Here is a 13,425-nt window from a genome sequence, read left to right as displayed (position 1 = left end):
TTGAATAAGACAGAACGTTTACATAGAAGTCATCGTCTTTATGGTACTCATTTCGACAATAAGATGTTTCTGAATGATATGAGAAATCGATTACAACCTTCTGCAGTTCTCACAAACTTTCCTTTAACAGAGGGCTCATCAACTTTTGATCATACTTATTCTGCAGTAGTCCAAAACTTGTCTTCCAAGATGTCCTATTAATGAAGGTAAATAAAATAAATAATTAAGATGTAACACATATGTAAGCTTTCTGTTTTTCTTTTAGAAGTAGTGAAAAGTTCAGCTATGGATATAGAGAAAAATGTTAGTATTAAACATAAACCATCCACTATAACTGTACTTTCTTCACATGCTCTTGTGTTTTTAGTGAGATTAGTGAGATTATATTGACATTAATCAAGATCAAATAAACAACAATGTAAAATAACATTCAAAATCATATTTAAACAAAACCAACTGTTTATAGAATAATCCAAGCTCCTGAATTGCTTTAGCTAATTTGTTTTCATATTCCTCTCCGCTCACTGCGTCAGAATTTACATTATCTGACTTCTCATGCATGCAAATCAGTGCTCATGAGATAGAATTTGTTTAACTTCTGAAAATCTAAACTACAAAATGATACTTTGTATAACTTAATGTATACTTACTTATTTTATTCATGTATATTTTATTTTTATCTGTAATTGTATAGGTATATTGTATATATCTATAATATTGTCGTTTTGTATATTTTGACAGTGGGTAATAAATTTTATAACATATGTGTGTGGATATTTAATGAAAAAATGTATAGAATTCCATAGTTGTGAAATGTGTGACAGATACTCAAAAACTGTAACTAATTAGTCAGATACTTCTGTATATTCATGTTTAAGGGATATGAAAATAGAACTGGTGACACATTTGGTAATCTAAAAATGGCTACTGGTGATTTTGTTAACTATATTAGGATACTTAACTGCCTCTTTCACAAGAATTTTGGCATATTAGTTGCAAATCAGAATATTATTAAAACATATGTTTCTCTATCTAGTACCATAAATTTTAGCCACCCTTGTGAACAATTTCCACTAAAATATTGTATAACTTTATTTAGCTGTGTATGTTTGAACTATTCATTAAAATCCATAAAGAGAAATTTCAAGACTGAAAAACATGAAAATATAACCAAAAGAAAAAATAATAAATTTATTTTTTGGAAACATCGATAAAACATTATTTACTTGTTTATAACAATATATTAAGTCAAAATAATCTTTTTTTATTACAATGAACAGATAATATCAATCAATAATTAATTTACCCATTTAGGGGTTTTCTTCACATCCTCTTGTGTTTTTAGTGAGATGTACTTAACTAAAATATCTTATCATATTACATAAAAATGAATTAGAGTGTTACTTCTAATTAATTAATAATTAATTATATTGACATTAATTAAGATCAAGTAAACAACAGTGTAAAATATCATTCAAAATCACATTTGAACAAAAGCAATTGTTTATAGAATAATCCATACTCCTGAATTGCTTTAGCTAATTTCTTTTCATATTCCTTCCCGTCCACTGCGTCAGAATTTACATTTCCATGTATCATATCACAGAACTAATTATGGTTCATATATAGTTATGATCCGACTTCTCATACATGCAAATCAGTGTTCATGAGATATAATTTGTTTAACTTCTGAAATTTTAATTTACAAAATGATACTTTGTAAACTTAATGTTATTTTATACATGTATATTTGATTTTTATCTGTAATTATATTTATCTACAATGTATTTTTGTATAATTTTGACAGTGGGTCTGTCACCTTTGTTATAAATAAATAAATGTAATATCTAATGTAACATGTAATAATAAATGAAGTTCATTTATTTTTTATTTCCCCAAATACATTCTTAACATTAACAGGATGACGCTACTTTTAGCACTTTGTACAATTCCGTTAGACGTCTAATGTACATCAACAAGGATGGTAAGAAAAATTGTGTTATGAAGTACAGTTATGAAATTATGGAAGGAAAACCATTACTTAAATAAAAATTCAGATGTTACATTCTACAGAAAAGAAATGTGTCGATAATGTGACAATTGAAGACTATATGGCACTTACATCTAAATTTTGTCCTTCGTTAAATTAAGCTAATTTCATAAATGTTCAAATTTTACAGTCTAGAAAAAAGGCAAGAGGTAGAAGATTCAGTAATCAGTTTAAACAGGATGTTTAAACTCTTAATGTACTTCAAGGGGCCAAAAGTTTTACAAAAATGTTTTGTGGAGCAAATTATGTTTACCCAGCCCTAATATATTATTTAAAAATAATATACCAGACAGCTACTCAAAAAGTGTAACTCATTTGTCGGATAAAACTGTATATTCATAGGTTAATGTATATAAAAATAGAACAGGTGACACATTTGGTAATCTAAAAATCCCTACTGGTGATTCTATTGACTTTATAAGTAGGTATACTTGACATTCCATTTCAAAAGAATTTTGACATATTAGCTATACAGCCGAATATTATTATGTTCTCGATTTAGTACCATAACTTTTAGTCACCGTTTGAACAAAGTCCACTCAAATATTGTACAACATTATTTAGCCGTGTACGTTTGTACTATTTCTTAAAATTCAATAACAGAAATTTCAATACTCAACATATGAAAATAAAACTAAAAGAAAAAATAATAAAATGATTATTTGGAAACATCAATAACACATTATTTAATCGTTTATATCGAAATAACAAGTCAAAATAGTCTATTACAATGAACAGGTAAGATCAATCACTAATCAATATACATATTTAGGAGTTTTGTTCACATCCTCTTGTGTTTTTAGTGAGATATAATTAAAATATATTAACTGATTTCAAACTCTGTATTTGAATTTTGAAATGAAACTTTGCATTTTATTCTACTTTATAATCATACAGCTTTAAAACTAGCATATTTATTAAAAACTGTTGCATAACACTCCATTTGATTTTTTTTTGATAGTGTATAAGACAGTTCTGTAACAAATAGTTGTGAAACGTTAGAAAACAAAATCATAAATACAACGCAGAGAAAGAAACAATTTTAGGTTTTTTTTTTTAATTTCTCGAAGAATGAAAGAGTAGCAAGAAGAGTTTTGAAATTGGTTGAAATTAAAATCAATTTTGTTAAATAAATCAAAGTCGGCTCTGTCGCGTCCATATGTGCAGGGCCAGTCCACGGTTTTCGTCCAAACAATATGGCGTCAAGGTCACCGAATTTTGTCTAAAAAGATCAAAGGTACCGCGGTAGAGTGAGAATACTGGTTGTTATCTATACTGTGTTATAAACGTTGTTAGGTTAGGTGTGGAATTTCATTATTCTCAGTATTTATTAGGTAATTTTTAATTCTTTTGTTATATTAACTCTTTGGCAATGAAATCACAGTTTTTGCGACAACTGTGGGTTTATTCTCCGGTTAATATCGTAATAGTTGAAATGCCACAAAAGCTTAAATATATTGTTCTTTTCAGTTACAGATGTCAAGACATTGTTGTGTACCTCGATGCAAAAGTAATTACACAAGCATTCTGAAGTTGGAAGGGCCTGTAAGCTCATTTTCTTTCCGAATAGATAAACAATTATGTAATAAGTGATTAAAAGCTATCAAAGAAGACAATTATACCCCAACAAAATCTTCTGTTCTGTGTGCTAAGCATTTTCATTCTGAAGATATAGTACTTCATCATACATGGAAAGACAAAGAGTGTTGTGTATGAAAAACTAAAATTGGATTTAAATGCTATTCCTAGGATTTTCCCCAATCTTCCGGCATATATGTCTATTCCTAAACCTATAGACAGAAGTGATCCATGTGAAAGACGACAACATCACTTTGATAAAGAGAACCACCAATTGGAACAACTGGAAAAAGACTTTCTCAAACAAGATTTAATAGACTCGTTTGATAACTATATTAACAAATGCAGCATGAAGATTACTTTAAATGGGTGGAATCAAAAAGTGACGAATGACAGTGTATATTTTTATTTTTTAAACATTAAAGAATGTAGTGACTCATAGGACATTGGTCTAAAGATATTAAGTAGTGTTCAAATTTCTAAAAATTTAAAAGTTACTGTATATATAGTGTACTGTATGTATAGGTGAAAATTTGTTTATATAGGTTTGGTCTGATTCCAACATTTACCTTACTTATCTTACCTTGGATAAGATAGTAGCTAAGAAACCACTCAGTCCCTGTTTTTAAATGACAGCCAAATCAATATCGTTCATTCTGTAATATTTACTAGGTATTCTTAGCGATAGTAATTGTAAATAGTCCTTGTTGTAAAAAACAACCTGTATAATATAGTTATTTTATCAAATTGTACGCTTATATCGTCAGCTGTCGTGTTGACGTGTGTGCGACTGACTCCCTACATCATAAGCCCTCTACTCCCCGCTTTATATAACTTAGGACTAGGACTAGACAGTGACAGTTTGCCTCTCGGCAAGTGAAGGCCGGGCGTGTGTTGTCGATCCCAAAAAGTGCGTGGTGCGTAAGTAATAAATGCGCTTGTAAACCCGGTGTTTTGTGTTAAACGTATATCAGTTTGTTTCTCTCAAGTCTATGTATCTCTGTTACTGCCTCTCAGCACTGTAAAGCTAATATTTGTATAACTCTTTATGTAACTGTCAGAATTGCGATAATTGTCAATGTTTGAATCAGCCCTTAAGTTCACTGTAAATAAATCGAAGGAAAATACCTCTTAATTGTTTTATTGCTTCAGTGGTCCTTTATAAATATTTTGAAGCAATTAGGTGTTCAAATACGCCTCTCTTAAATGTGGATAGTTTGGCAACAAAGTTTACCCTTTCCATCATCTTGTGGTCCTTCGAGCCGGATATATTGTTTATCGCAATTCCTTTTCATAAATCAAATTAATTTTCTCTTATTTTAATTCTTTTCCCATAAAAATTAAAATAATACTCATTACTAAGTGCTCTTCACAAAATAGAACTTTGCGTAAAAACATAAGATAAACAATCTCACGGCACATGGAACATTACGTCACCACGCAAGTGTTTGAAGTGTTTCCACCCAACAATCTTAGATGTTAGATTTATCGCTCTTCGAGGTGCATCTCAAGTGAAATTGCTTACAAGAAACATGTGATGTGACTATGGATTTTTATGGATTTTTTACGATTCATTTCTATTTGGTGAGTCCGTTCCAAGATATATTTTTATAATCACGTACAGGGACATTCAAAAGTTCGAACGCATATTATTAGTATACAGGACTAGTTTATATTTCGCAGGATTAGTAAAGACATTATTTTCTGAGACTCTTGTTTATTATACGGGGTGGACTAAGCTGTGTTTTAGACTCTAAAATTTTTTATTTCTCGTGTATCTCTCATAGATAAATATCTCGCAAAGCTTTCGATACATCTCTAACCGCAATGGATCAATTAAAGAAACAACGCAAACCGTTGAAATCAAAAATCTCTCGTATCTCTAATTGGTTAAGGGATAACTCTACTCAAGAAACGGATCCCTTGCAGTTCCAACTCCGTCATACTGAACTAACGAATTGTTACACCAAATATGATGACCTCATGGATCAGATTGAGGAACTGGACGAAGAAAACACTGAAGAACGCGATAGGGAAGAAATTGAAGAAAAGTACTTCTCAACTCTGGCAGGTCTTCAACATAAAATGGAGATGCTCCAACCTCCTTCACACCAGTCCAGTTCCACTTCTCCACGTTTAGCTAGTGCTAAAGTGACTCTTCCCGAAATTAAAATTCAAACTTTCTCAGGATGCTTCTCAGAATGGAGTGCATTCTATCAGCTCTTCGAGACGTTAATTATTAATAACCCGGAACTCAACAACGTCCAGCGTTTTGTTTATCTCAAATCCTTTCTACGCAACGAACCTCTCCAGTTGGTAGAAAACATCCAAGTTTTAGAAGAAAACTTCCAAATCGCGTTAGAGACTCTTCGAAATCGCTACGAAAACAAATCGCGCGTAATTAGTTTGCTTATACAGCGTCTTTTGAAAGTTCCATCCTTAGTCAAAACTAATGCAAAGGCCTTACGTGAATTTTTGGTCACCGGAAAACAGACCTTACTCGCGCTAAAAAATATGAATGTACCCATTGAGCATTGGGATCTCTTATTAATAGAAATATTTTTGCAAAAAGTGGACTTTACCACTCACCGGTCTTTCGAATACGAGTTAGGGTCAAAAGATATTCCCACGCTAAATCAATTCTTTGATTTTTTAGAAAAAAAGTGTGACATTATGGAAAAGTTAAACTCCTTAGATAATAACGATAAAAAAGTTATTAAAACTCACTCTAAAACGGTTCTCTTCTCTTCGGCAAATAACAAAACTAACTCGTACTCCAAAACATGCGTATTTTGTAATAATACTACACACACTATTTATGCATGCACAAAATTTGCTAATCTTTTCTTACAGGATAAGTATAAATTTGTTAATGAAAACAAACTATGTCGCAACTGTTTAGGAACTAAACACTTTTCTCAAAATTGTTCGTCTCAACGTTCATGTAGTATATGCAAGAAAAGGCATCACACACTCTTGCACAATGACCATGAAAATAGCTCTTCTTCTAGTAGATCTTTTCAACGACAAAATCACGCAACCTCTCGCAATGTACAAAACACTTGGTCTGATGGTGAAGCCGGTCCAAGTAATTCTGTCTCTCTCTCTGAATCTCAAACCTCTCAGGTGTCAAATGTAATGACTTCTCTCTCTGCTCTGTCAATAAAGCAGGATGTTCTGCTGGCAACCGCTCTAGTCACTATTTATTCAAAGCATGGCGTACCCATACACGCTAGATGTATTTTAGATAGTGGATCCCAGTCGTCATTTGTCTCTAAAGATTTGGTTCAAAAATTAAATCTCTCTCCTTACAGCAAAAGGTTACAAATCTCTACTATCTCTGAACATAGTTCATTCTCGAACAAAATGGTCGATCTAGAAATTTTTCCATACAAAAGAAATGGTAATGGTTTCAAAATCTCCTGTTCTATTTTAGACAACATAACTTGTAGACTCCCTTAGGTATCCATAAACAGAAGTAAATTTAATATCCCCTCTACAGTCACTCTCGCAGATCCCACCTACTCTGTCCCTGGAAATATAGACCTTCTTCTTGCCAGTGACATATATAGCGAGTTGTTATCGGATGGTTTAATACGTTTAGGTAAAGGACTCCCTGTTCTCCAGAACACACACTTAGGGTACATTATGTTTGGTTCTTTACCTCCTTACGCACTTCACAAAGGAATTTATAGCTCACAGTTGTCCCCTACACAGTCAAATGTCTCTTTGTTTGTCCAGTCCACATCTGAGGAAGATAAGCTCGATAATATAATTCGACAATTCTTCGAAGTCGAAGAAGTGACCCCCTCTGTTAAAATCTCCTCCTCTGAGGATCTGGCTGAACAAATATTCACTGAAACAACTCAAATTCTACCTTCTGGTCGGTTTCAGGTAAAGCTTCCTCTCATTTCTGAAACAGCACATAAAATGCTGGGCAATTCTTACAATATGGCTAGGAAAAGGTTTATTAGTTTAGAAAATAAACTCTTAAAGCACGAAAATGTATACACTCAATATAAAGCATTCATCAATGAATATGTTTCTCTTGGACATGCCAAAAAGGTTCCTCTTTCTCTCACAAATGTGCACTTAGAAAATAAATACTTTTTACCTCATCACTCTGTCATAAAAGAAGAATCATTAACTACCAAATTACGGGTGGTTTTTGATGGCTCCATGAAAAGTTCCAGTGGCTATTCTCTTAATGACATCCTGTTGAAAGGAAAAACTCTTCAGCCTGAACTTTTCGACATTCTCCTTCGGTTTAGATTGTATACCTATGTCTTCACTTCCGACATACAAAAAATGTACAGGCAGGTACGAATTCATCCTGATCACACATTCCTGCAGAATATCCTCTGGCGGGATTCTCCAGAACAGGACATCGAATGTCTTGAGCTTCAAACCGTAACTTATGGAACAAAAAGCGCAAGCTTTCAAAGTACTCGTTGTTTGATGGAATTAGCTAAAACTCATCAAAACAAATACCCATTGGCCTCCGATGCTCTCTTAACAGGATGCTATGTAGATGACATTCTATATGGGGCCAATGACACGCAAACTCTTCTTAAGGCTCATAATGAGATAACTGACCTACTCAACAAGGCATGCATTTCTCTTCATAAATGGTGCTCTAACTCAAAAATGTTTTTGGAAAATGTTTCTACTCTCTCTACAAACTCTGCGTATATAATTTCACCAGAGAATGCTTCTAATAAGGTTTTAGGTCTCTGTTGGAACCCCAGTACTGATACATTTTCAATTTCTGTACCTCAATTATCAATAAAGGATAATTACACAAAAAGGGAAGTACTCTCTATTATCGCTCAAATTTTTGATCCACAAGGGCTCATTAATCCCGTAACTGTTCTTGCTAAAATTATTATGCAAAAAATTTGGATTTCTAAAATTAATTGGAATGACTCCGTGGATTTAAATATTTTAAATGAATGGTTGAAGTTTATAACTGATCTCGCTGCTCTCAAAGACATAAGCATACCCAGATGTCTTTTCTCATGTCATGAAATTTCTTCTATTGAAATTCACTCTTTTTCTGACGCAAGTTTGAAAGCATATGCTGCTTGTTGTTATATACGGGTCATCTACAAATCAAAAAATATCTCGTGCTCTCTTATTGTTTCGAAAAGTCGTATTGCTCCTTTAAAGACCATAACGCTTCCAAGGCTGGAACTTATGGGTGCTTTATTGGCTAGCAAGCTCACCACAAAGGTGGTTGATATCATAAAGGATAAATTGCCCTCTATTACCTCTATAAACATGTGGAGCGATTCTGAGATAGTTTTGGCATGGCTCAGATCACATCACTCCAGATGGAATCAATTTGTCGCCAACAGGGTAGCTCAAATTCAAGAAAATTCTTCTCACTCTCATTGGAGACACGTAAAGTCTAAAGACAACCCTGCTGACATCCTCTCTAGAGGAATGATGCCCTCTAACATACTCAACTCCACTCTTTGGTTTCACGGTCCTCAGTTTTTGCAAACATTTGACCTAAATTTGTCTGAATATAGTCCGAAGTTTAATTCTAATAAATTACCTGAAGAAAGAAAAGTTGTTCTTCACACTCGAAGTGCTCAATTTGATTTCTTTGCCATGCTTTCTGAAAGGTTCTCCAGTTTCACGAAATATGTAAGGACTATAGCTTATGTACTCAGATTTGCTAATAACGCAAGGTCTGGCACTCAAAAATTATCTGGTGCACTTGAAGTATCTGAACTTCAAAATGCCGAAATGAAAATTATAAAATTATTGCAAAACTCATGTTTTTCCTCAGAAATTGCTGATCTCAAAGGCAATAAGATTATTTCTAATAAGTCTCTCTTACAATTTGCTCCTTTTCTTGACAAAAATGAAATGCTCCGTGTAGGTGGACGTCTTAGGTATTCCGAAGTTACCTTTGATCAAAAATATCCTCTCCTCCTCCCCTCGAAAAATCATGTTGTTCGTCTAATTCTCAAAAAAGAACATCTCAGGCTCCATCATGCAGGTCCTCAGAATACTCTCTCTCAAGTTCGCCTTAGATATTGGCCCTTGAATGGTCTACGGGAGATTAAGAGGATAGTCCACGAATGTCATGTTTGTTTCAAGTTTAATGCCAAACCCTTAGCTCAAATCATGTCTGATTTACCTAAGGAACGCTTATGCTCTGCTCAAGTTTTTGCTCATGTAGGTTTGGATTTTGGTGGTCCCTTTCTAATAAAGGCCTCTAAACTTCGTAAAAGTCCCTTGATAAAGTCATACATAGCTCTGTTTGTCTGTATGTCCACACGTGCGGTTCATATAGAATTAGTCAGTGGGCTTACAACAGAAGCGTTTCTTCTCACTCTCAAGCGCTTTATCAGTCGCAGAGGTCTCCCTCAGACTATTTTCTCTGATAATGCGACAAACTTTCTTGGGGCTAAAAATCAGTTATTCGAACTCTACAATTTCTTGAAAAATAAGGAAACTAACTCTTCTATTCAGGAATTTTTAGCCTCCTCTCAAATTCGGTGGAAAACAATACCACCTCGATCTCCTCATCATGGATGACTCTGGGAGAGCGCTATAAAGAGCGCTAAACATCATATCTATAGATTGTTGGGCAATCTCAAAATTACATTCGAGGAATTCAGTACCGTGCTTACCCAAATTGAAGCCGTACTTAATTCTCGGCCCATTTGTGCCCTCTCTAATGATCCCTCCGATTTCACATATCTTACCCCTGGTCACTTCCTAATTGGAAGGTCTCTCACCTCGCTACCCGACCAGGAGTATACATCTATCCCGGAAAATCGACTTAGCATCTGGCAAAATCTCTCTAAGCTCCAGCAACTTTTTTGGAAAAGTTGGTCGACTGATTATCTGAATCGACTTCAAAATCGTCCAAAATGGTTTCTCCCATTTAAAAATTTACAACCCAATGACCTTGTGCTAGTTAAAGAAGACAATCTCCCTCCTCTCTACTGGTCATTGGCACGAGTGATGGAAGTCTTTCCGGGTAAAGATGGCCGAGTGAGAATTGCATCTGTTAAAACTAAGGATGGGATTTTCAAACGCTCGATAACAAAATTGTGTCCTCTTCCTAGTGAAGGATTATGTTAATGTTATTAGGTTTAGTACTTTTACTCATAATATGTTGTTTGTATGAATTTGTATACTATTACTCATATTGTTTTTTTTTATGTACTCTTTTCTTTTTAATGTCTTTTATAATGTTAAAGCTAGTGCTTCAACGGGGGGCAGTATGTTGTAAAAAACAACCTGTATAATATAGTTATTTTATCAAATTGTACGCTTATATCGTCAGCTGTCGTGTTGACGTGTGTGCGACTGACTCCCTACATCATAAGCCCTCTACTCCCCGCTTTATATAACTTAGGACTAGGACTAGACAGTGACAGTTTGCCTCTCGGCAAGTGAAGGCCGGGCGTGTGTTGTCGATCCCAAAAAGTGCGTGGTGCGTAAGTAATAAATGCGCTTGTAAACCCGGTGTTTTGTGTTAAACGTATATCAGTTTGTTTCTCTCAAGTCTATGTATCTCTGTTACTGCCTCTCAGCACTGTAAAGCTAATATTTGTATAACTCTTTATGTAACTGTCAGAATTGCGATAATTGTCAATGTTTGAATCAGCCCTTAAGTTCACTGTAAATAAATCGAAGGAAAATACCTCTTAATTGTTTTATTGCTTCAGTGGTCCTTTATAAATATTTTGAAGCAATTAGGTGTTCAAATACGCCTCTCTTAAATGTGGATAGTTTGGCAACAAAGTTTACCCTTTCCATCAGTCCTTGCATTCCTGAAGTAAGAAACTAGCCTCAGCTCAGTGTCAATCATCTGCAAAAATGGCATATTTCTCATTGTTTAAGTCTCATCTTCCATATAAGCTTCCTTTTTGGGGTTTTAGTAAAGCAGCCCAATTTGATACTATTTTTAAATTACAAAAAAAGCAATTAGTTATCTATTTGGTCTTAAAAACATACTTCATTGCTACTTTCAAAAATCACAGAGTTGTGATGCTTCCTTCTTTATATATTTTAGAAACTTTGTTTGATTTACAACCATCTAAAAATTTTTCCCGAAACACCTGATCATGGCTACTCCATTAGAAGTTCTAGTTATGATGTTTATTTACCGATCTTATTGAGTAAGTAAAGAATTCTATTCTATATAGTGCAAAAAAACTATATAATCACCTACCGGAACAAATTAAATCCGCAACATCTTTCACCAAGTTCTGTAAAATGACAAAACCTAAATCTCTGAAAGACCATATTATTCAGTCCATGAGTTTCTTAATGAATGACAAAGAAACAAAATTATTAGTATTCTGTACATTTACATTTGAGTGCCTCACGCAGTAGCTACAATTTGTTTTGTATTTTAGGGTTGCTTGTACAAATTATGAAAGGTGTACAATAATTTTATTAATTTAAGATTGCCCTAAAATTGTACAATTTTCAGTGACAGTGATTACAGTGTTATTGTAACTTCTCAGTTTGTTATTGTAATATCAATAAAATTAATGAGACATAAATTAAAAGTGTTTTTTTTATATACTTTACAAGAATATTGTAATTCATAATAATTGATTTATGAGTCTCCTCTATGCGTTTTTTTATGGCTTGTATACTGTTATTTTCTGTTAATCTCTTAGATAATACCTACAATTAATTAGAGCTCTAGATTTTAAAAAATTTTAATGTTTACTATTCCAATACATTTCTAACCTTTGTATGGAAAATAAATATTATTAACAGGTTTAACTTATTTATTTCATATTTTCCTTTTATTAAATTTAATTAAAATTTCTCTTATTTGTGCAATGTGAAAAAGAGATCCATGAATTATTATTTAACCTTTAACTACCCGCGCTGGTGTATAAAATACACCATTTCTACTAAAACAACGATAAAATCCAAATTCCGTATACCCCACTTTTTTACACTCTATGTAACTTTGGAACGATGTGTGTTTTTTACGTGCACACGCAGTTGCACGTCGAGAGCTGTAGAGTTTGATGATTTATTTATCACTTTCTTCGTGCAATACAGTTTGGTGAATAAAATACACCGCGCGGGTAGCAATATAAGTATAATTATTTGTTCAGTAAATTGGTGTTTTTTTTTTGTTTTTTGGACATTTTCATTATTTTATTTATTTTTATTATATTTATATTTTATTTTTAGGGACAAAGTAAAAATCAGAAACCCCAACAAATTAACACAGATGGAATTAGAGGAGCTGGCTCAAGTTATTTGCAATTCCGATTCGGAAGAAGAATTACCAAAAGACGATGCTGATACTTCTTCTGAAGAGTACGTAGAGGAGACTGAACAAGACTCAGAATCAGAAATAGAAAGTAACGACTCCCATGACGATTTAGAACATGTTGAATCTAGCAGTTACTTTATTGCCAAAGATAAACTGACTAGATGGAATAAAAATCCACTCAAGAGCAAATTTAGTAAAGTCAGCGCTAAAAATCTTGTAAAAATCTTTCCTGGCGTGAAACAAAAAGCAAGGGATATTCAAAACGAAGTAGATGCTTTTATGAGAATATTCACAGATGAAATGATAGTGTACATTACTATAAATGCACGAATCGACACATTACGAATGTTAAACCACAGTTTATAAGAGAACGTGATGCAAAAGACGTAACAAAAGTAGAAATGCAGGCATTTATAGGTTTGCTTTTGTTATCTGGATACAAGAAGCAAAATCATACCCACTTTTTGGAACTCTGGACAACAGATGGCACTGGCTCTGAAATTTTTCGGGCATGTATGAGCAA

The 13,425-nt window shown here is 33.5% G+C and overlaps 1 protein-coding gene across 1 annotated transcript; it reads left to right on the top strand.

Moving 5' to 3' along the window:
• Nucleotides 1-5,455: 5,455 nt before the first annotated feature.
• Nucleotides 5,456-13,268, top strand: LOC140431108 (uncharacterized). Its single transcript, XM_072519026.1, has 4 exons — nt 5,456-5,779; nt 7,091-8,236; nt 8,798-9,900; nt 12,818-13,268. The coding sequence occupies exons 1-4, from the start codon at nt 5,456-5,458 to the stop codon at nt 13,266-13,268; spliced, it is 3,024 nt and encodes a 1,007-aa protein (XP_072375127.1).
• The last annotated feature ends 157 nt before the right edge of the window (nt 13,269-13,425 follow it).

Source organism: Diabrotica undecimpunctata, unplaced genomic scaffold (assembly GCF_040954645.1).
Source record: "Diabrotica undecimpunctata isolate CICGRU unplaced genomic scaffold, icDiaUnde3 ctg00000568.1, whole genome shotgun sequence".
Taxonomy (NCBI): domain Eukaryota; kingdom Metazoa; phylum Arthropoda; class Insecta; order Coleoptera; family Chrysomelidae; genus Diabrotica; species Diabrotica undecimpunctata.
This window is presented reverse-complemented; position numbering and strand designations above follow the sequence as displayed.